The 23,194-nt window shown below is 30.8% G+C and overlaps 4 protein-coding genes across 4 annotated transcripts; 3 read left to right on the forward strand and 1 right to left on the reverse strand.

Annotated features, from left to right (window-relative positions):
- Nucleotides 1-6,204: 6,204 nt before the first annotated feature.
- On the forward strand, nucleotides 6,205-7,913 carry LOC106422965 (probable WRKY transcription factor 67). The gene is made up of 4 exons (XM_022708827.2): nucleotides 6,205-6,230; nucleotides 6,648-6,836; nucleotides 6,931-7,047; nucleotides 7,137-7,913. Exons 1-4 carry the CDS (start codon nucleotides 6,205-6,207, stop codon nucleotides 7,543-7,545), a joined length of 741 nt encoding a protein of 246 aa, XP_022564548.2. The 3' UTR covers nucleotides 7,546-7,913.
- A 3,575-nt stretch (nucleotides 7,914-11,488) lies between these two features.
- Nucleotides 11,489-12,686, reverse strand: LOC106348806 (uncharacterized RNA methyltransferase BH0687-like). Its single transcript, XM_048755874.1, has 2 exons — nucleotides 12,347-12,686; nucleotides 11,489-12,237 (listed from the first exon to the last, which is right to left on the reverse strand). The coding sequence occupies exons 1-2, from the start codon at nucleotides 12,491-12,493 to the stop codon at nucleotides 12,007-12,009; spliced, it is 378 nt and encodes a 125-aa protein (XP_048611831.1). The 5' UTR covers nucleotides 12,494-12,686; the 3' UTR covers nucleotides 11,489-12,006.
- A 3,021-nt stretch (nucleotides 12,687-15,707) lies between these two features.
- LOC106422973 (probable WRKY transcription factor 67) lies at nucleotides 15,708-18,316 on the forward strand. Its single transcript, XM_013863762.3, has 3 exons — nucleotides 15,708-16,253; nucleotides 16,335-16,457; nucleotides 16,603-18,316. The coding sequence occupies exons 1-3, from the start codon at nucleotides 16,012-16,014 to the stop codon at nucleotides 16,982-16,984; spliced, it is 747 nt and encodes a 248-aa protein (XP_013719216.2). The 5' UTR covers nucleotides 15,708-16,011; the 3' UTR covers nucleotides 16,985-18,316.
- A 524-nt stretch (nucleotides 18,317-18,840) lies between these two features.
- LOC106412601 (acetylornithine aminotransferase, chloroplastic/mitochondrial) lies at nucleotides 18,841-21,768 on the forward strand. The gene is given in 5 exon segments (XM_013853522.2): nucleotides 18,841-18,963; nucleotides 19,110-19,352; nucleotides 19,355-19,558; nucleotides 20,060-20,083; nucleotides 20,085-21,768. Coding segments are annotated over 5 exon segments (1,092 nt in total). The 3' UTR covers nucleotides 20,583-21,768.
- Nucleotides 21,769-23,194: the final 1,426 nt, after the last annotated feature.

Genomic DNA, 23,194 nt, shown 5'->3' on the forward strand with positions numbered 1-23,194 from the left:
CACTCTAACTTTTAACGTGAGAGATTATCTAATCAAATAAATTAAATTTTTGTTTTTAATTTTTAATTTAGTTATACATTTTATTCATTAAGGGTATAAACGTTATTAACCACTCTAACTTTTAACGTGAGAGCTCGATTCCAAAAATTTACTTCGCAAATAATAGTATAGATTAAGGGTATAAACGTTATTAACCACTCTCACTTTTAACGTGAGAGATTATCTAATCAAATAAATTAAATTTTGTTTTTAATTTTTAGTTTAGTTATACATTTTATTCATTAAGGGTATAAACGTTATTAACCACTCTAACTTTTAACGTGAGAGCTCGATTCCAAAAATTTACTTCGCAAATAATAGTATAGATTTGTCTTATTCATAATGTATAGATAATTGTGAATGTGAAATTTTCATCTCTGTATTTATCTTAGCTTATGTTTCGTATTTAGTAAAGAACTTATGGAAAATGACGGCGAAGTTGACATATACGCAAACAACTATCTTCCTATATATTAATTGAGAAGTCACTTTAGTGATTTATGCTGACATGTTGCTCATAGAAGAATTCTCCAATTAATTATTATAATTTTATTGGTTGATATTTTTCATTTTTATTTATTTAATTAAATTTTTTAAAAGGAAACTATTCATAGAATTACCAAATTTAATCTATGTTTCCAAACATACAATTAAGCATCTTAAATATAGATGAACTAACATAATTTGTTAATGTGGAAGCACCGTAGCCTAATGGTTAAGGTTTAAAGGCTTCTACACCCAGGTCTGAGGTTCAAATCCCAGGCTATGCAATTTCTTGCAGATTGCGCATTATGTGAGGTCTAGGTTTCAATTCCAGGAGAAAGCGATTTATAAAACAATTATACAGACTATGGAAGAAAGACTTACAAGAGATCTTCAACATGGTGCAAGTAAATCCGATCAGCATAGGTCTTCGTAAGACGGCTCATGTGATCCAGTTAGGCGTAGATCCTCATAAGGCAGGTAATATTGTCGGTTGTCGAATTGTCTATGTAATCTTTCTCATAATTTAACTCTAGAACTAATTAATACAAATTACCAAATAACACAAATGATATTACAAATAATGATTTATGGTAACTAATTGTAGAATTAAAGAAAGAATATATATGTTTTATCAATTTCTTCATTTTATCAATTAGTTATATATAATTAATTAAAATGCTTTAGCATTTTTTATAGAAATAAATTTAATGGTTATATATTATTATATAAAAGAATTATATTTGTAGGTAAGAAATTATTATAACTTTTATGTTTTTAGAGCTCACCCAAAACCGTTTACAAAAGATCTTTCATAATAAAAGTCTCCGATCATTGTATTAGTTATACTTGAGTTACACAAAAAAACACACTCTTTTTTTTTTTTTCTCTCTTGAGAGCTAGAGTATTTTCGGTTTTTCATGTATTAATCTAAAATATAAAGTAATTCTACAACCAATTATCTGAATTAATTACAATATTCTTTTCTGTAATAGAAAGATTTTTAATGACTAAGGTTTATGTTTTTGAACTATTTTAAATCTCACATATCTTATAAAAATATATACTGAAATTTTGATTATCCAAATATTTGAAATTAAAAATTTAAAATTAAAAATTAAAATTAAAGTTAAAATTAAAAATTTCTAATTATTATTTAAAAATTATAATAGTGTAAAAATAATATATATTTTTTTATATAATATAACTACCCGTAAAATTGCGGATAAACACCTAGTATAACATATACACACTGACGTCATGCCATTGCCGCACACAAAAAAAAGAAGTCAAATAAGTAAAATATGTTACAATATATATATATATATATATATATATATATATACACACAATATTAAATAGTTATATATATATAATATAAAATCTGAAACAAAGAAAATACAGTTTAGTGCTCTTTTACAATTTAAAAAATAATTAAACATATTCCACCAAACAGAATTTATCATGTTGGAACAACAATCTCTGACTCTGAAAACTAAACAACATAAACATCATGTCTAACTGTAGGAGAAGACGTGAAGTGGTCTTTATTACTCTCTTCATAAAACTCCTCACTTCTTGGATCCCTACACAATGATTTTGTGATTCTTTAGATTATCAACTTTGCTTTTTGCTTCTCCAAGCTTTGACAACATCTTGTGAGATTGATTACCAGCTAATGCATTCTCCTCTTAAATCAGTTTGATCCATCTCTTTAGGGTTTCCACAAAACACTGATATATTCATCAAAAATAAAACAAAATAATGACCTGATTTTTAGTCAAAAGTCAGTATTGTCATTTGCTGCTGAAACCGGGTAATAAGAATGACACAACACACCTCCAGACATTACTTGATTTGCATCATTTTTTTGCAACGCTATTGCTACGTTATCTCCAACTCTCGCAATGGTGCAACCCTGAGAGCCACGCTCCAGAGAGCGCATGGTTCCTTGATCTGCCGAATCGGAGTCCCGTTGGCGTAACCATTAATTACCTAGCAGAAAGTTCCACTCATGTAAGCCTTTAGTTGAAGCAGTCTCAATAGTAATCTTAAACAATATACTGTAAGGCAAATTCATAAGAAAGTTTTCCGATTTAAAGCTAATGACAACAAAGAGAACTTGGAAACCCATAATGCCAAAACATAACTTGTACACGAAATAGTAGTTCGGTACCTTAGTTCCTGAAACTTGACAGAGTCAACTGCATCCAATAAACATGGACCTTGATACCTGTATTTCAACAAAAAATAAACCATGACATGAACTGTTTCAGATTTGCTAAATAACTGGAAAATTTCGGTTTCTCAAATATCTAGAAAATTTTAGAATTTTCACGGATATCCGATTTGATACATAAATACAATAAAAATTTAAAAATAAATGAAAAATCTAAAAATAATATAAATAATAATATTTCATTACAAAAGCAAATTATTATTTAACTTTATTAATTCTAATACCAAATATAATAAATTTAATACATAAAATATTGTAAAAATTATATAAACTATAATATATATAACTTATATATTTAATTATTTAAATATATGCATATATTTGCATATAACTGATCAAATCGGATATACGTTCCTAAAAATATTAGTATTTTTTATATGCCTTTTTTTACAGATATTGCAGTTTAGTATTTGATTTACTTCGTATTACAGATATCTGAATTTTTTGGTTCGATTCAAAATGGATAACGAATCGAAAACAAATTTACGAATATTTTGTCTAGCCTATCCGTAAATAATAAAAATAATACTATATGTATAATTGGACTTTCGATTCATTATCCATTTTGATTTGAATCAAAGAATCTGGATAGTGTGAGTTTTACTAGAACCTTACACGTGAGTTTTATATTTAAAAATAAAACGTAAAGTATATAGCGTGAACACATTTATGTAGAGTTTGGCTGAGAAACTCTGTACACATGACACGTCAGCGTGCTCTAAAATCGCCGTGAGGTTGCCACGTATCGATTATAGTGTGAATGCATTTATTACAAAATTTTTTATTTAATATATAAGAGATTCTAATTTATATAACATTATTATGTAACAATACTATTTTCATATTTCTTTGTATTTGTAAAAAAAAATATTTTGTAAACATTATTATGTAACAAAACTATTTTACATAATTTTGTGTTTCATTTCTAAAATTTGGAATTTATATGAAAATTAAATTAAAAATGAACCTAGATAATCGAGAAGATTTTTTTGGGATACTAGGGAAAACAACAAAACTTATTTTTTTAAAAGAAACTATAATATTTTGTACTTGCAAAATGATTTTGTAGTAAAGATCCTATTTGAGAAATTGCTTGAAATACACCAACTTGGATAGCATTAAAAAAATCAATTAAAGATGTCCTAACATTTAAACATAGTGTTTAACGATTATTGTTTAGGATTTATTATTTATGTGGTGAAATTGAATTTATAAACTTCTGTAAATATTTCTTATATAGTTATAAATGTTTTGGAAGGGTTAATTTTGTCTTTTAATAATAAATTTAAGATATTTCTAAAAATAAAATAATTTAAATGTAAATTTGAAAAATAGTATTAAATATGAAGTAAAGTTCAACTTTGTTGAAATTATGTTATATACTGTAACATTAAATTAGTTTGATAAATGTGTGTTCTCTTTGTATAGAACTGTGTTGGAATATTAACCTTTTTGACATATATAGGTCATTCATGCTAATGACATTAGTATGCATATAGATGATAAAAACGTGTTCATTGTTTAATGTATTCGTTAACATATATATTCATTTTGTATATATATGTATATATTGTTCGTCATTTATGGGGTGAGTAGGAGATATAAAACTTTATATATAGTGATTAATAAACCAATTTGGTCTAGTATTTCAATATTAAAATAAAATGGTTTTTTAACTCAATTGAATATATAAACGCTAATAATAGTTGACTAAAGCTTTATATATACGATACGTAAAGAGGTTAAATGTTTCATTTACAAAACGGTTGTAAATTAAAATTTAATCACTAATAAGAATTAGATTTGTGTTAAAAACTATTGACATAAGTTATAATTTTACATGATAAAAGCATTTAAAGTTGTGGCCTCTAAGAGATGGTGTAAATTTAAAAGTCACATTTGTAGTAAGTCATGATTTATGTGTTTAATAAATAAGATATTTTTAATTTAAAATTTTAATAGAAATGGATATTGCTTGCCAACAAAATCTTTGTAAAATGTATTTTTGAAAAGTAATAAATGTAAGTTGTTATTATCAATAAAATATTTTATATAATTTTTAATTTTTGTTCATAAATCGAAACTAAATTAAGTTTAAATTTTTGATTGTATTTTATGATAACTAAAATTTAAAGTAATCAATTTTTGGAAATAAAATTTAAAATGATTCTGAAAAGATTTTTAAAAGATATTGTTAGAATTTTCTTAAATAAATATTTATTTTTAAATAAAATTAAAGATATTTAAAGAAATTATAATTAAGTTATGTACATTTGATAAAATTTCTAAATAATGGTCCAATTTTGTGAATTCTATTTAATAGAATAAATGTTTCTCAGGTTAAGATTTTAATGTCTTAGACTGTATCACATAATTTGAGGTAAAAAATATATATGTGCAGTGAAAAGTACATTCTCTCTAAATGTAAGAAGATGTGTTATAGTTAGCAATAATGTATTACTATATATGTATTTCATAATAGTCACTAAATTTTATTAAGTTTTATAAAAAGCGGTATAGGCGGCCGGCTACGTGGCGCTTAAGCGCTAAGTCTTATAAATCGTGGTAATTATCTTCTAAATCGCCTAAATAATTATAATACTGTATAATAAATCATATATAGTTTATTACGCAGAAAATATAATAATTATTATTTTATAATAAAAATCTTACAAGACCAAAATAAATAAACTTTATCATTTATAAATAATGATATTTAATATAAAACATTATATGTATTTAGTATATTGTTATAATTTATAAGCATTTAAATCGCCTAACTAATAATCTAAGTGTTCGTTTAGTCATTCTAGAAATTAGGCGTTGAATTATTGTTTTCTTAGAGTATCATTATCCCTAAGAGACACTTAGAGATTTTTAATCATTTTTAATATTTTTAAATTGAAAAAGTGAGTTTAAGAGACTTAGTTAAGAGACGGGAAAATTTGTGTGGATCCATTGCAAGTCTCTTATTTTAGGCTTCTTAAAAAGCTTTATATATATATATATATATATATATATATATATATATATACTAGGTTAAGATCCGCGCCGTGCACGGGATGAACATTATATATAAAATAATTTTATATATTATATGTTATTACATATTCTGAAATAATAAATATATATTGAATAATTAAAAGTCATTAACTAAAAATCATTCTAGTGATGACACGTGACTACAAAAAGAAGTTAAAATACTTTTCAAATAATATATAGGAGATATATATATATATATATATTTCAAACTATGTTTTATCCTTTTGCTAAGAAAAATAGTAGATTCTATTGGTATATTATAATAAATACATTATACATGTATCAGCACGTTTTAGATTTGAGACGTGTAAATTGCTCGGACTACTACCGCATAGCTTGACTAACCGATTGAAGTCGGTCAGTGTAAGCACGTGAGGCAGTTTTATGTAATAGAAGCCAGCATGTTAGACTTTGAGTACCGTCGAAAGTTTGCGAAAGGAATCAAAGGTTTTGTTGGGTCGCCTATCTTCGTCATTCTTAAATAAAAATTGATTAAACGAAACAAAAGATAGCGACCCCACAAAACCTTTGAATATTTTTTTTTTTTGAAAATCAAATGTAATGCAAAGGTCCTCGTGTAAATAACGAAACATTCAAAAACCTCCACTACCAAATGTAATTAAATAGTTTATTTTTATAGCACTAATGAAACGCAACCCGAGTCTTGTAAAATCTATAAATATAACGTAGTCGTACCCAACATTCGAAAAGGCATACATAGCTACAACTTTAGAAACATACCTCTTCTTGCTCTCTATGTCCTAGACTCTTATCCACAACTCTAAACGAACATGTTTCACGGCGCTGACAAGGCAGTTGAGGCGCTGCTTCGTGGCCAATAAAGCGCCAATCTCTTGAAGACGGTGCTCGAACACCGGAGGACAAGCTCAGTTTCAATCGAGCCTCTCTTCGATACCCTTCTTGATTCCTTCTCCTTTGCTATCTCTCTTTTTGCATCTTCTAACACTCAACCACACCGTGACTCTTCTCAGTGCAAGGCAACCCCCGGGACGGCCCGAAAATCTTCCAAGAAGTAATTGACTGAAAAAATACTAATAATAATACTTGTATATTGATTATTGGACGTTTGATTTGATCGTTTAGAATATTCCATGTTGAAGCAACAGCAATGAAGAAGAATGTTTAGAGCAATACAGCCATGATTCACCAACTCCGCTTCTAAACGACGGTTTTAGTTGGAGGAAGTACGGACAAAAGAAAATCAAAGCCTCTTCCCACCAAAGGTTAGAAAAAAATATCAAAACAGAGTATTACTCTGTTTTATTGAGTACTCTTGGTAACTAAATAATGAGTTTCGGACTTACTTGCACAGGTGTTACTACCGTTGCGCCTATGCCAAAGACCGAAACTGCAACGCTAAGAAGCGGGAGCAACAGATCCAAGACAGTCCTTCCGTTTATAGAACAACTTATGTTGGAAAACACATCTGTGACGTTAATGTTTTTTCGGAGCCTGATGACGATATTGCAAACGGTTCCAAGATGATTCGGTTCGACAAAATGGACCAAGCCATGCCTGACTCGGTTATGCCTCGACTCGCTCCAGTAGAACAGCAAGCAATTACAATCGAAGAAGACACGGACCAAATCATGAACCTAGAATTTGACATTAACGAGTTTTTGGTGGATGATGACCAGTTATGGGAGTATCAGTTTCCTTCGTTTTCTCCTGGATTTTTGGACGATCTTTCTGAGTTTGATCACAATCCTTTCCTCGTTTGATTGAACAAGCACCCTTTTCAAGCTTCTTCTTATGTTCACATTATCACATAGAGGGCAGACCATGTCCTACTATAATATTAGCTTATATTTTGGTGTGTGTTAGTTCATAGTTCGTCAAGCTGTTTTTGCGTCACCCGTTAACGCTGGTGTTGTGACCTATCTGTTTCAGTTTGATTCAAATACTGAAAACAACTACTGTTTTCTTTTCCCTCTAAATGTCAATATTCATTATAATGAAATTTAAAATGTCAATATTCATCATATAATTAGTGTTTCCTTGGCAAAAAAAAAAAGAAAAGAATAAAAAAACAAGGAGAACACAAGGGAAGATTGGGTTGTTGATTCACCGAATCCATAAAGACACGAGGGTACAGAATTTTCTCATCTGCCTTCTTGCCGTAATTGTGTTTCTTACATCTTCATCCACCGTTTTGAAGATGTGAGGAGTAGAGGATCCGTTGAGATGCAGTATGTTGTTGCGCTGTCCTCAGATATTGTAAATTCTTGAGTGTGCAGCAAGCATCGTTAGTGTTGGAGGTGCTGCTGGAGACGAATGTCGGGTCCAGGAAAGCAGTTCTCCCCAGGTGAGGATTAGCAGGCGATTAGAATCCAGACGCGCTAGTACCACCAATTTCCACAGAAAATAACATATTTAAGAAAAAGAGTTTTCAAGACTATTTAGATCATATCCCGGTTATGTATTATACCAGTTGGTTTAGCTTCATTTTACTAAACCAATGTAATATATAAACAAACCCATGTAACAAACTTTAACTAAGAAGCTTTAACTGAAAACATTCAATATGGTATCAGAGCCATCTATGGCTTCTTTGTCTTCAACATTCACGAGTTTTTGAGTTAATTATATTTCCGTTTCAGGGCGATGAGCTTGTTTGAGCTTTGATTGATATCTCTCTTCATCAATCTCATTGTTTTCCTGGTGATTCAACTCTTTCTTGGTGATTCAACTCGTTTCTGTCGTTTCGTGATTCTTGATTTCGTGTCTCTTCGCCTGAGCTTGCGATCTTCTTTTGATCCTCTTTTGCTTCACTTCAATCATGAGTTCTGCTGCTGCGATTCCTCAGTTCTTGGACCAATACGAGAATCCGTACTTCCTTCATATTCCCGGATCATGTTGGATTGGTGCTTTTCTTCTGGTGCGGATTTTCATTCTTGGAAGCGCCGGTTTGTATGGACATGAATGTTTGTAACAAGCTCGGTTTCGTCGATGGTACAATTCCTAAACCTCCTGATAATTATCGTGATGCTGGATCTTGGTTTAGGTGTATTGATATGGTTGTGACTTGGATAATGAACTCTATTTCTAAGAAGATAGCTCAAAGTCTTCTTTACATGTGAACTGCTGAATCAATTTGGAAGGATTTGTTGGCTAGATTCAACAGGATGATGCTCCTTGTGTCTATGAGAAAGAGTAACGTTTAGGGACTATAAAACAAGGTTCAATGGATGTCACTACATACTACACTAAACTTGTTAGGTTGTGGGAAGAGTACAAGAACCTTGTTGATCTTCTGGCTTGCACTTGTGGCAAATGCGAGTGCAATTCTGCTGCATTATGGGAGAAGTTACAGGAATGAAGTAGAGTGATGAAGTTCCTAATGGGACTAAATGAGTCTTATGATGCTAGCTGAAGACATATCTTAATGATCAAACCAATACCTTTTCTTGAAGATGTCTTCAACATGATAACTCAAGATGAAAGGCAAAAGTGATGATGTGGTGTTTCAGACTACATATACCAGTACACCACGTTACTAGTCTTTTGATTTTTTTTTTAAAAGTTTTCTGCAGGTTAAGCTAGCAAAACGCCTTGTGGCAAGTTCTTTCGCAGACCATGTATTCTTCTGTAACTCTGGAACAAAAGCCAACAAAGCAGGCATCAAGTTTTTGAGAAAGGTCTAGAGATTCACCCATCCTGAAGACAAAGAAGTCACCACAGGCTTCATCACCTTTACAAATAGTTTCCATGGTAGAACCTTAGGAGCTCTTTCCTTGACAAGCAATGAACAGTACATAACTCCTTTAGAAGCCATTATGCATGGGGTAACATTCCTGGAATACGGTAACATTCAAGCAGCCACTGATCTTATACGCTCGGGTAAATAAGGTGCAGTGTTTGTGGAACCTATCCAAGGAGAGGGCGCAGTCTACTCTGCTACAATGGAGTTTCTCCTGTCTCTTCGTTCTGCTTGTAATGCTGCTGAATCTCTTCTCGTCTTCGATGAGGTACATGTCATAGTGTAATATTTTGAAAGTTATTGACTAGTGTTGGACATTCGGGTTTTCGGTTTGGGTTATTCTATTTTCGGGTTATTTGGGTTGAGGTGTTTAGGAATCAAAATTTATTTTTTTTGGATTGGATCGGGTAATGTTAAGTTCCGGTCAGGTTTTTTATTAAACCCGAAGTGAAACCAAATTAAAAATAGTTCGGGTTTGATTTGGGTTTACCAAGAAAAAATGAGTTAAACCGTAAGAAGAACCGAAAATGTATTTGGGTAATTTGGGGTTTTAATTTTTGTATTTATAAATTATATTATATATATAAATAAAATTTATTAATATCTCCTATAAATTAATCTTGGAACATTACAACATGTTTTCGTAGTCACGTTTCATCACTATGATGATTCTTAAAATTCTTAGAAAAATAAGTTGGTTTATATATATATTATACTTTTAATTAAACTAACTATCAAATTTATTAGTAGTGTAAAAAAAATATTATTTCTTTCATTAAATAAAAACTACAGAATTACTTAATATGATTAACATATATGATAATTAATGATTATGAATAATACATATTTGATAATAATTTTTGTATCCTTTCTCTTTTTTTTGTTTAATTTTATATTATTAAAAAATTAAATAGTCACATTAAGCATATAATAAAAAATTGTAATTTTCTTATATTTATATTTTGAATTTTTTTAAACGACTATAAAGTACTAAAAATGGTAAAAGTCTCACATTGAAAATTTTATGACCAATTGTTTAAGTTTTTTTTGTTCAACCAAGATACAAATAATCATAAATCGTATGTATATGAAGTCTCATTAATAGATATTCATATTATATATATATATATATTAATATCATTTAAATTTAATTATATACTATTTAAAAATATAAAATATGTTAATTTCAAATTTACGGTGAAATTATTGAGATCTTCATATTTTAATTTTGAATTTTGTATTGAAAAGTCTCACATTAAATTTTTTGTGATTAACTGTTTAAATTTTTGTTACAAAAATATATAAATGTTAATAAAATCATATGAGTAGGAAGTGTCAATAATAAATATATATATATATATATATATATATTAAAATATACAATATATATTCATGTCAATATCACTAAAGTGTAATTATATACCATATAAAATAAATAAATTGATTATTTTGATTTATTATAGCATCGTGAGAAACAACTTTACAATTGAGAACATAAATCTGATCTACCAACAAATACGAGATAATCTCACAGGAGAAGAAGACGAGAAAGAACATGGGCACGAAGGTGAGTCTTTTCCGGTAAAAGTGAGAAACACCGCACACTGAAAAGGTAAACGAAATACATATATAAAGGTTTGTTGCTTAAGTGGGGCATGATTAATTTTTAATTATTAAAACTAAGAGAAGCAATTTTGTTAAGCAACACTTAGTTATATGGGTTTATTGGCAGTTGCTTAATTAAGGATTTTAGAGAAGAAGATGCCATGAGATGAATTTTTTTAGATTTTTATAAGTGTGCTTGTGATGAGAATTGATGATCAAACGATGATTTTGATGATCAAACGATGATCTTGATATCGTAAGAAGGAGAATATGTGTGATAAGAAGAGACAACGACTGAAATGAGAGATGAAATTTTTTCAGACTCATCATTGTCATTACTTAAACATGAAACAGAGAACAGAACAACAAACAAGTTATCATTCTCATTACTTAAACATGAAACAGAGCACATAACAACAAACAAGACATCATTCTCCTAAACTAAACATGAAACAGACAACAATGAAGAACATGAAACATATAACAAACAACTCAAGAAACCTTAAAAATACACTTAAACAGATGAGCTTCTTCTTTTGATAGATGGAACAAAAGAAGGATTCAGTTTAATAGAGGAGAAAAAGAGAAATGCATTCATCACACACACACAACCAAATGGACTTGACATTTAGCTAACTCATTAACCACACTTACACATTCGTTTCTATCTATCTCATTAATCACACTTACACAATGGTTTCTATCTAACTCATTTATCACACTAACACTTTTCTATCTAACATTAACCACACTTACACACCTGTTTGGCAAACTTATATTAATCTACAGAAGCTACAGCATCAGAAGAATTAGTAAAACAAACCTCTATTGCAATAGTATCGATGAACCTTCCTCATGTTTCTCTCCACAGAACAAATCAAAACTGGATATCACAGGGAACAATAGCCTTCAAGACCGTTTCGAGACCAGGACTGTTATCAGAGAACCTTCCGACATGCGTGATAAGCTCATGAACTTGTTCATCTTTAGCTCTAAGCTGAGCTTCGTAGGAGAGGTTCTGAGCTTTGCAGCCACCACAGTAGGAAGCATACTCACACGGAGCTTCTACTAAGTCACGGTGTGGAGTTAAAGTCTTGATCTTTGTCACCTAAACAACATATCAATAAGCAATTACGAACATAAAAATTGTAACTTTATTGCTAAAACAAAAAAAAAAAGCTTTTTTCAAAAACAAAAGGAGAGATTTTTAATGGAACCTCGGCGTAGCTGCCTTTGCGGCGAGTGACGCAGCCGAGGAAACGCTCGCCGGGAAGAGCACGGTCGCATATGACGACGAAGACTGTGCCGTGGACTTTGCAGATTCCTTTGCCTTTGAACCCCAAACTCTCGCAGACGAGCTCCATCGTCACACGGGAGAGTTCACGAAGAGTGACGAAGCCACCTCTCCTCTCTCTCCACTCACTTGCCCACACGTGTCCGTAAGCAACATTCCTTCTGGACCTTAATTAAGCTACGACGCTTCTATTATCAAGTCTTTTTGATTTTCTTTTTAATGAAAATTAGGCTAAGCAACGCCTTAAGCGTCCGCAATGCACATGCTCTAAGCAGCATGTCACAGTTTTAATACTGCCAAGATAAAGCCTCCCTGGTGGGCCGCTATCTTTTGTCTCGTTTGATCTATTTTTGTTTTACTCACGTTTAAATAATTATTTTTTTAATAAAAATCGTCAGAAAAAATATATTATAAAATTTAGGGACAAGGGTCTGGTCCCTCATGCACAAAAACAGATGTTTTTTTTATTTCTCCCTTCCATCCAAAGTTCCAAACACTAAAGGGTATATAATCTACCATGAATGTGCGCGAGTCTTCTCATGCAGCATTGCAATTTTATTAGAATATAAGTCATTTGTCTTAAAATACTTTAAATGAATGGATGATTTGCGGCTTAATTGTGTGAAAACACTTCATTATTATTTCTGCGCAGCTTTTTTGTTTTGTTTTTCTTTTGATAATTTGTGTAGAAGTGCTAGTAATAACTAAGTTCATTTTTCTACTTAATTATTTAGTGCTATCTTAATATAATTTTTGTGGATGTTATTTAATCTTATACTAGGTTTTACATACATAAAACATATGGATGTCTCATCAACAATGAATACTTTAAGTGACTTAAAAATTCTTTTTTATCCCTTTTATCCATTCATTTGTTAGTTAGAGGAAATCTCACAGAAGATTGGTCTTAAACTGTAATACATAAACTTTTTACTATTTTTCTGTTGACAATATTTTTTCTGTATGATTATATCATTGTCAAATTATATTTTTCTCACAGCCCAACGAAATAGTAGTTTATATATCCCTTATATATTAATTGAGGAACATTTGAAAAGATGTAACCTCAATTTTGTATTAATTAAAAGAGGCCCCAATGCATAGGTGGCACTCAATTAGGTAGTCAATTACATTCAATTGAAAAATAAGTAGGTCCACATTCGATTTTTATATGTTGTTAGATACATAAGTTGGTCAAACTATATGATATAATGATATGATATGATATTTTCTTTCCTTAAATAAAACCTACGGAATTACCATAAATGACTAATATATATATGACAATTAATGAGTTTAATAATAAAGATTTGATAACAATGTATATCTCCTCCATCATTTTTTGTTTAATTTTATATTATTAAAATAAATTAAACAATCAAATTAGCTATAAAAATAAAATTTAGATTTTTTCGTATATGTTATATTTTGAATTTTAAAAAACGACAATAAATGACTAAAACTATTAAAATTATTATGTTAAAAATTAATGATCAATGGTTTAACATTTTTATTATAAGAAGATACACATGATTTTAAAACCATATGAGTAAAAAATATCATTTAATAATAAAATAAATATATATATATATATATATATATTAAACACTATATACCATAAGATTACATAAATATTTTAATATTAAAACTTTCAATGAATTTTCAAGAACATTTATAAATTATAAACTTATTAAAGATTTCAGATTGAAAATTTTGTTATCGATGATTTAAATATTTTGTTATAAAACGATATGAACGATCATAGAACCGTATGATTATAAATTCTTATTTAATAAATAACTATACAAAATATACTATTCCTAGAAAAATAGGTTGGTCCATCTTAACTTATATTACACTTTTTATTAAACTAACTATCGAATTGATAAATAACGTACCAAAAAATGTTTTGCACTTTCCTTAAATAAAAGCTACGAAATTACCTAATATGATTAACGTATATGTGAAAATTAATTATAATGAATAATAAATATTTGATAACAATTTTGTATCTTAGTTCTTTTTTTAATTTTATATTATTAAAATATATTTAAAAATCACATTAAATATATAATAAAAACATTTATAATTTTTCTTATATGTTATATTTTGAATTTTTCAAACGTCTATAAATTATTAGAAATTTGAAGATCCCCACTCTGAAAATTTTGTGATCAATAGATTATTTTTTTTGTCATAATAAGTTACAAATGATCATAAAATTGTATTAATATGAACTTTTATTTAATATTATAAGAAGATACACATTATTTTAAAACCATATGAGTAAAAAATATCATTTAATAATAAAACATACATATTTATATATATATATATAGATTATACTATATACCATAAGATTACATAAATATTTTAATATTAAAACTTTCAATGAATTTTCAAAAACATTTATAAATTATAAACTTATTAAAGATTTCACATTGAAAATTTTATTATCGATGATTTAAATATTCAGTTATAAAATGATATGAATGATCATAGGACTGTATGATTATAAATTCTCATTTAATAAATGACTATATAAAATATACTATTCTTAAAAAAATAGGTTGGTCCATCTTGACTTACATTATATTTTTTATTAAACTAACTATCGAATTGATAAATAATCTACCAAAATTTTTTTTGCACTTTCCTTAATTAGAAGCTACGAAATTACCTAATATGATTAACGTTTATATGAAAATTAATTATTATGAATAATAAATATTTGATAACAATTTTGGTATCTTAGTTTTTTTTTTAATTTTATATTATTGAAAGATATTAAAAAATCACATTAAATATATGATAAAAATATTTATATTTTTTCTTATATGTTATATTTGAATTTTTCAAAACGTCTATATATTATTAGAAATTTGAATATTTCCACTCTGAAAATTTTGTGATCAATAGATTATTTTTTTGTTATAATAAGTTACAAATGATCATAAAATATAACGCATATGAATTTTTATTTAATAAATATTCAAACTAAATAATATATATATATATATATATATATATATATATATATATATATATATATATATATATATATATAAACACTAATGATTTAAAGCAACAAGATTGGCTGATCAATTTAGTCGTCCAGTTGAAATCTTTCAAAAGTATGTGAAAGACTAAAGTCAAAGTAAATATGGATTTAGAATAGTAGTTATATTTTACTAACCAAATACCGAAAAAAGCGAACCGAACCGAAACCAACCCGATATTCGGATTGAACACCTGTAATCCAAATGAAGCCAAACTATTGTTTCATTCTCCAAAATATAATAAAAATAATAACTTAATCCCGCGCAAGGCGCGGGTCTTATTCTAGTTTTTATAGTATTATCTAAAGCAACCTGTGTAAACTAAACCATAAAACATCCGCTACTCAGGAAGATTCGTCGCAACTCAAAATCTCCCTTTTACCCTTTTCTCCTTTCATCCACGTATTGTCCAAAACTACTATAAATATTACCTACCCATCGGAGAATCAAAAAGAACAAATGTACAATTACAGAAGCAGATCTCTTCTTGCTCTCTAAGTCTTAGACTCTTCCACAACTCTAAACAACCATGTTTCACGGTGCTGACAGAGCGGTTGAGGCGCTGCTTCGTGGCCAAGAAAGCGCTAATCTCTTGAAAACGGTGCTCGAACACCAGAGGACAAGCTCAGTTTCAATCGAGCCTCTCTTCGATACCGTTCTTGATTCCTTCTCCTACGCTCTATCTCTTTTTGCATCTTCTAACCCTCAACCACTCTGTGAGTCTTCTCAGAACAAGCCAACCCCCGTGGTGGCTCGGAAATCACCCAAGAAGTAAGTAAAATCAACGATATGAAATGTTTAAAAAACTTATATGATTAAGGGATGATTGACTTGATCGTTTCAGTATTGCAGAAATAGCCATGGAGAAGAAGGTTTAGAGCAATACAACCATGATTCACCAACTCCGATCTGCAACGACGGTTTTTCTTGGATGAAGTACGGCCAAAAGAAAATCAAAACATCTTCCCACCAAAGGTTAGAAAAATTAAAACAGATTATTACTCTGTTTTCAGTTGCTTGTTTTATTAACTAAGTATTCTTGTACTTAAAAATAAAATAAAACTAAGTATTCTTGTTAACTTTCACGGTGTTACTATCGTTGTGCCTATGCCAAAGATAGAAACTGCAACGCTACAAAGAGGGTGCAACAGATCCAAGACAGTCCTTCGGTGTACAGAACAACTTATGTTGGAAAACACATGTGTGAGGTTAATGCTTTTTTGCAGCCTAATGAAGATATTGTTAACGGTTCCAAGATGATTCGGTTCGACAAAACCGACCAGGGCATGCCTGAACCTGTTATGCCTCAACTCGTTCCAGTAGAACAAGAAGCACTTATCATCGAAGGCACGGACCAAATCATGAACCTAGAATGTGGTAGTAACGAGTTTTTGGTGGATGATGACCAGTTATGGGAATATCAGTTTCCTCCATGTTCACCGGGAGATTTTATGTTCTTGGACGATCTTTCTGAGTTTGATTACAATCCTTTCCACGTTTGAACAAGCACCTTTTTCAAGCCTTTTCTCATATTCACATTGAGGGTGGGCTATGTTGGTACTTGCTATATCTTGTATTAGTTTATATTTCTGTCTTTTTGGTGTGCTAGATTCATAATTCGTCACACCGCTTTTTGGTGTGACGTATCTGTGCAGTTTGATTCAAATATTAAGAACCTGATTTTCCTTTTTGGTCAAGTACTCTTTATCTTTTGAACGATATAACGGGCGTTTATAGCACATAAAACGCGTCGGCTGACTGAGTATAATTAAGAAAAAGAGTTTTGAAGAGGATAAATGAAATGAAACTTAATTCAATTAAAAAAGAAAAAAGACTTAATTCAGTTTAACTGATTTTAGTATAATATCCATAAAAAAGATCACGTCCAAAACGTTATTACATCTACACTGCAACTGTATTATTAATTTTTGGAATAAAATACTGTGATATTATATGTTCTATTAATTTTATGATTTTTACCGTATAATTTGAATGGAAGAAAATAATTATGTTATCAATTCTACAAATAGATACATAAAATATGAAAAGAACGTTCTATAACGAATTTAATAATTTATAATTATAATAAATATATTCCATTTTTTTCTTTTATTTCATTTAGGTTATTACATTTATTTTTATTCCATCAATTTTATCACATTTGCTAGTTGCAACGTTAAATGTATAACGGAAATGAAAAGTTCCCAAGTCTTTCGGTATATGTTTACTTCGGTCATAAGGTCAAACTAGATCTTGACCCGACCGGGCGGGTATTTCTTTTATGTTTTTAGTTTTTTTTTGTTTATATTAAATGATGCATTTGTAATATTGAAACATAAATTTATATTGAAAATTAATCTTTGCAGCTATAATAAAAATTAAAATTAAAATTTTAATAAAATATTTTGATATAAATTTTAAATTTCCTAATTAAAATAATATAGAGGTGGTCATATTTTTTCCAATTTCAAAATCTAAGTTTCCTTAAAGACAAAGAAAATAAATTTATAAGTACATAAAATATATAAACATATTTGGAACTATAATTTCTATTAAAATAAATTTGATAAAGAAAAATAATCTTGCTGTTGTTATTTATTTCTAGAGCTTGACCCGTGACCGTATGAATATTTACTACACATTTGTTAATATAACATTTTTAAACATAACAATTTCATTTATTACTTTGAATAATTATATTTTGTGATTTTAATCATCTATTATATCACAATGTATAATATAAACAAATCCAATATTTATAACTAATTGGACTTATATTGTAAAAGCATTATACTAATATATGAATAAACTATTTTATATTTTATTTATATGTTATATAAATTGATTATGATGTGTGATTTTTTTATTTTTTTATTTATTACTTATAAATATTAAAAATATTGAATATGTTAATACGAAATACATTAGAAAATTTATTTTGGTTATGATTTGATAAAAGAAATCTATTATTTAAATTTTGGAAAGACGTTAAATGCTTAAATCTATTATTTAAATTAGGAAAAGACAAGCATGCTTAAATATAGGTTCAATAAATATCTCAATGGCATTTTAATATAAATAAGTGGTAAAACTAAGGGGTATTTCTATTTTGTATTTCTCTTTTAATAATATAGATAAACTAATGGATGATACCTAATATGGACTTGTTGGAATATTGACAACGGGTGAAGAGTCAACATGGCATACTCGTAATACTTTGGAGCTGCCTGCTGCCCCTATATGACTCATGACTTTGCGACAGCTTAGGAAATTAACAAATTAGTTTTATTTGCTTGATCATGGACCCATCAATTGTTCTCGAGTGGGAAAGGTTGTAAATTGTTGGACGCAGAAGGGAATGAGTATCTTTCGAATAGCTGTGAATGCTCTGGGCCATGCAGATCCTGATTGGCTTCAACCTGTCACTGACCAAGCTGCTCTACTTGCCCATGTCAGCAATGTCTATTACACCATTCCTCAGGTTTGAATTTGACTTATCCATTATGAGAAAAGCTCGAAACTTTTATTGAGCAATAGTCACGTTGGTATCGTTTAGTGACTTTAGTCCTAAGGTTCGAACTTCTGTCTAGTGTCTAGGCCGTATATGTGGATTCTTGATATCTGCAGACTGAACTCTCTAAACGCCTTGTGGCAAGTTCTTTCGCAGAGCGTGTATTCTCCTGTAACTCAGGAACTGAAGCCAACGAAGCAGCCATTAAGTTTTCTAGAAAGTTCCAGAGATTCACCCATCCTGAAGACAAAGAAGTAGCCACAAGCTTCATCGCCTTTACGAATAGTTTCCATGGTAGAACCTTAGGAGCTCTTGCATTAACAAGCAAAGAACAGTACAAAACTCCTTTCGAACCAATCATATGCCAGGCGTTACATTCTTGGAATACGGTAACTCTCAAGCAGCCACTGATCTTATCCGCTCGGGTAAAATAGCTGATGTGTTTGTGGAGCCTATTCAAGAAGAAGGTGGGGTTCACTCGGCTACAAAAGAGTTTCTCCAGTCTCTTCGCTTAGCTTGTGATGCTGCAGGATCTCTTCTCGTCTTCGATGAGGTACATATCATAGTGTAATATTTTGAAAGTTCATGACTAGTGCTGGGCATTCGGGTTATTCGATTTCTGAATTATTCGGGTTGGGGTGTTTAAGACCGTTTAGGTACCTGACATTTTTTGGATCGGAACGGTTTATGTAATGTCGAATTCGGGCTGGGTCTCTATTTTTTATGTATAAAACCCGAAATGGAACCAAATTAAAAATTGTTCGGGTTTGGTTCGGTTTAAAGCAAAATATTAGGGTAATTTAGGTTTTTGCATATTTTATTTACAAATTATATTTATATAAAAAATAAAAAATAATAAAGATTTATATAATAATTCTAATATTTGGGTATCATTATGTTCTCAGTTTGGTTTCAGTTTTTTGGATCTAGAGAAATAAGAACCGTTAAGGTTTTTGTTAATTTCGATCCGGATTCCATGTTTTGGTTCAGTTTTCCAGGTTTCAGATAATATGTCGAGGACTATTCTTGACTTGTTCTTTTGGTTTTGCTACTTCTCCATGTTTAGTGTGGTTTGGGTCGAAGTGGTAACCTATGGCCTATGGGCATTTGAAGCATTTGGTGTAACACCTGACATAATGACTGTCGCAAAGTCTTTAGCTGGTGGTTTACCAATTGGAGTGATGCTTGTGACTGAAAAAGTTGCTGAGACCATCAAATATGGAGATCATGGAAGCATATTTGCAGGGAACCCTCTTGTGTGTAGTGCAGCCATCGCTGTTTTTGATAAAGTATCTAAACCCTCTTTCTTGGCCAGTGTCTCGAGCAAAGGTTTATACTTTAAGGATCTGTTGGTCAAGAAACTAGGAGGAAACTTGCACGTGAAGAAAGTGAGAGGAGAAGGGCTTATCATAGGAGTGGAGCTTGATGTGTCGGCAAGTCCATTGGTGGATGCATGCTGTGGTTCTCGTCTTCTTATCTTGATCTTGACAGCGGGGAAAGGGAATGTCGTCCCGCCGTTGATTATAGAGGAGGAGGAAATCGGACGTGCGGTTGAGATTATGTTCCACAGTTTAACTACGCTTGACTGAGTATTGAGGTTGAACATTAGTCTGTGTTTTTAAAAGTCTAATACTTTTCTTAATTAAGCTCACGTCTATCAGCAAAATTGTTTGTCGCAATTCATAGCTCTTTTTTGTATTTAAAATGTATTAGCTTTTCAGAGACATAATGCTACATATCTCCAATTTAGTGTTCGTAATTCCATCAAAAACTTGTAAATTCCCTCCATAACTAATGTCGGCAAACCCTAGAGGGGTGACTCCAAAGGCGATCAAATATGGCGGCTCTCGAGATCAAGATTTCCTTTGAGATTTTGATCTTCACCTGATCTGAATGCTCTTTGGCGTTAGATCACCTGGTTTCTTTCTATTCCCTGTCTCTTTTCCGATCGCTTATTCACCATCTCACTGGAAAAACCTTTCTTTTGGGTCTCAAGTATTGATTCCATCGGATAAAAGGAGAGCTTGTGATCCTAAGAAGCAAAATGGATGATCAAGATGACTCCCACACAATAAGAGAGTATCATATGTCTCTCATTGGAAAGGTTCTTAATCCTAAGAAGCAAAATGTTGAGAAACTTATTCAATACATGCCCACTCAATAAAAGATGCAAGATAAAATCACAGCAAATGATTTTGGAAAGGGAAAATATTTGCTCAATTTTTTATCTGAGGAAGATCTTCAAGCTGTTTTAAAACAAGGGCATTTCCATTATAATTTCTTTATGTTCGTTTTGGTGTGTTGGGAACCGATAGTTCACGATGACTATCCATGGATCATACCATTTTGGGTGGAGATCACTGGAATACCATTGCACCTCTGGACAGTGAAGAACTTAAGAAACATTGGAAGCAAGCTCGGACACATCAACACTATGGAGCTATCTGCTGGACGGCTTCTGATTGATGTCGATACAAGAAAGCCACTTGTGTTTACAAGGAAAGTAAAATCACCTGAAGGAGAGGAAGTAACCATCAAGATCAACTATGAGTTGCTATTTAAACATTGTTCATTTGGTGGTATGTTGACCCATAAGGAGTCTTACTGCCCTAAGAAGATGGAGTTCACGAGTGTTCAATCAAGTGAGGCAAGAGTCTTTGCTCGTGTCCAACTACCTGCAGACAACCTCACACAGCTGAGTTTACAGTCGGTGCCAAGGGAACGTGATAGCCATATTACTTGTAAGGATTACACCTCGCGCAGGAATTATCATGATGATGTTGTTTCAAGACCATACAAGCCTGAGAATCATTCTTCCCACCGATCTGAGAGAGAGTTACGCTACAAGAATTCTGCTCATCACGAGGTTTCAAACCGTGACAGTCAAGATAGGTATGGTCGATGGTCAGGAGATAGCTGCATCATTGGCAAGTCTTACGATGCAAGATACGGTCGCCGTTATGCTCCTTATGAGCAGAGGACGCCATATCACTCGAAGGAAAAGTATAAAAAAGGTGGTGAGTCGGGTTTCTACAAGGCCGTAAATCCCTTTGCTATCACTGAAGGTGCATCAAAAGCTCTCTCCCTTCAACATGTGCAGGATGATCACGTTGTGGCAATGGCTAGCAAGACCGAGAACCTGAGTCACAACAGTGGAAAGAAGCTGGCTAGTACTATTGTTACACCATCAAGTAGTGCTCTCCGTAGCGATGCGAACGTTATTGTGCGTTTGATATGGACTTTTCAAGTGTTCAAGGTTCAAATCGATGTAGTATTTTAGATGTCAATCAATAAATCAATGTAGTATTTTAGATGTCAATCAATTTTTAACTGTTTCGATGCAAAAAGAATATATGTTCAAATTTAATCTAAGTACATTCAGTGATTTGATTAAACTAACAAGACTCTAACACAATTAACTAGCAAACTTTCAAGCAAATAGATAAAGAAGGAATCATGGGTATAAGAATTTGATGTTAAATAACTAAGATTCAATCTAGAATGGCAAAGTTTCAATCAACACATTTCCCTAAGTCTAGATAACAATCCTAAGCAAGTTTTTTTGTCAAGACAAATGCTCATTTACTCTCATTGATCAAACATCAAATGTATTTTGTTTGTGTCAATCATGCAATCATTAAGAACATATCATTCAACTATCTAAACTCCCCTAACATCAAATGTCTTTGGTGGGGTAATCGAAGAGCATGTTGAGTTGGCTCATACATTTCATCGAACAACTTTCGGACAATGAAATGTCTAGATTTCTAATCTAAAATGGCCAACTCTAGATTAGCATTAAGATCATTCAATTAAGCAAGGAAACATATTAATCTAACTCTAAACACTCTAGATCATCACTTAATCATCCTAATCATCTTAACTCATAAATTCAAAGATGACTACTTACTCATTATCATGATAGACACTAAATGATTAGTTGATCTAAGTCTAAACATGATTAATGATCAAAGCAATCAAGCAAACACAAAAAGATATAGATCAAAATTGAATTTTTCACTACAAAATGGTTTTTGATTTGATAGATAACAAGATCATCTCTAAGATTAGGTTTACAATATATTTTATACTAGCTTCGAAACAAAAGGTAAAATGGTAAAAAGCCTAATTTCGGACAACGGCTGTAACCTCCTCTCGGCCGCGACCACAGCCTGCGATCGTCATGCTCCGGCCGCGGCCT

Source organism: Brassica napus, chromosome A2, assembly GCF_020379485.1.
Source record: "Brassica napus cultivar Da-Ae chromosome A2, Da-Ae, whole genome shotgun sequence".
Lineage (NCBI taxonomy): Eukaryota > Viridiplantae > Streptophyta > Magnoliopsida > Brassicales > Brassicaceae > Brassica > Brassica napus.

Excerpts from the sequence above, each read along its gene's own strand:
- LOC106348806 (XM_048755874.1), bottom strand. The coding sequence starts at position 12,493 with ATGGAGCTCGTCTGCGAGAGTTTGGGGTTCAAAGGCAAAGGAATCTGC. Across the intron at positions 12,238-12,346 it reads GCAAAGGCAGCTACGCCGAG|GTGACAAAGATCAAGACTTT; the intron begins GTTCCATTAAAA and ends TATGTTGTTTAG.
- LOC106422965 (XM_022708827.2), top strand. The coding sequence starts at position 6,205 with ATGTTAGACTTTGAGTACCGTCGAAA. Across the intron at positions 6,837-6,930 it reads GCCCGAAAATCTTCCAAGAA|CAATGAAGAAGAATGTTTAG; the intron begins GTAATTGACTGA and ends TTGAAGCAACAG. Across the intron at positions 7,048-7,136 it reads AAAGCCTCTTCCCACCAAAG|GTGTTACTACCGTTGCGCCT; the intron begins GTTAGAAAAAAA and ends TTACTTGCACAG.
- LOC106422973 (XM_013863762.3), top strand. The coding sequence starts at position 16,012 with ATGTTTCACGGTGCTGACAGAGCGGTTGAGGCGCTGCTTCGTGGCCAA. Across the intron at positions 16,254-16,334 it reads GCTCGGAAATCACCCAAGAA|AAATAGCCATGGAGAAGAAG; the intron begins GTAAGTAAAATC and ends TCAGTATTGCAG. Across the intron at positions 16,458-16,602 it reads AAAACATCTTCCCACCAAAG|AAACTGCAACGCTACAAAGA; the intron begins GTTAGAAAAATT and ends TGCCAAAGATAG.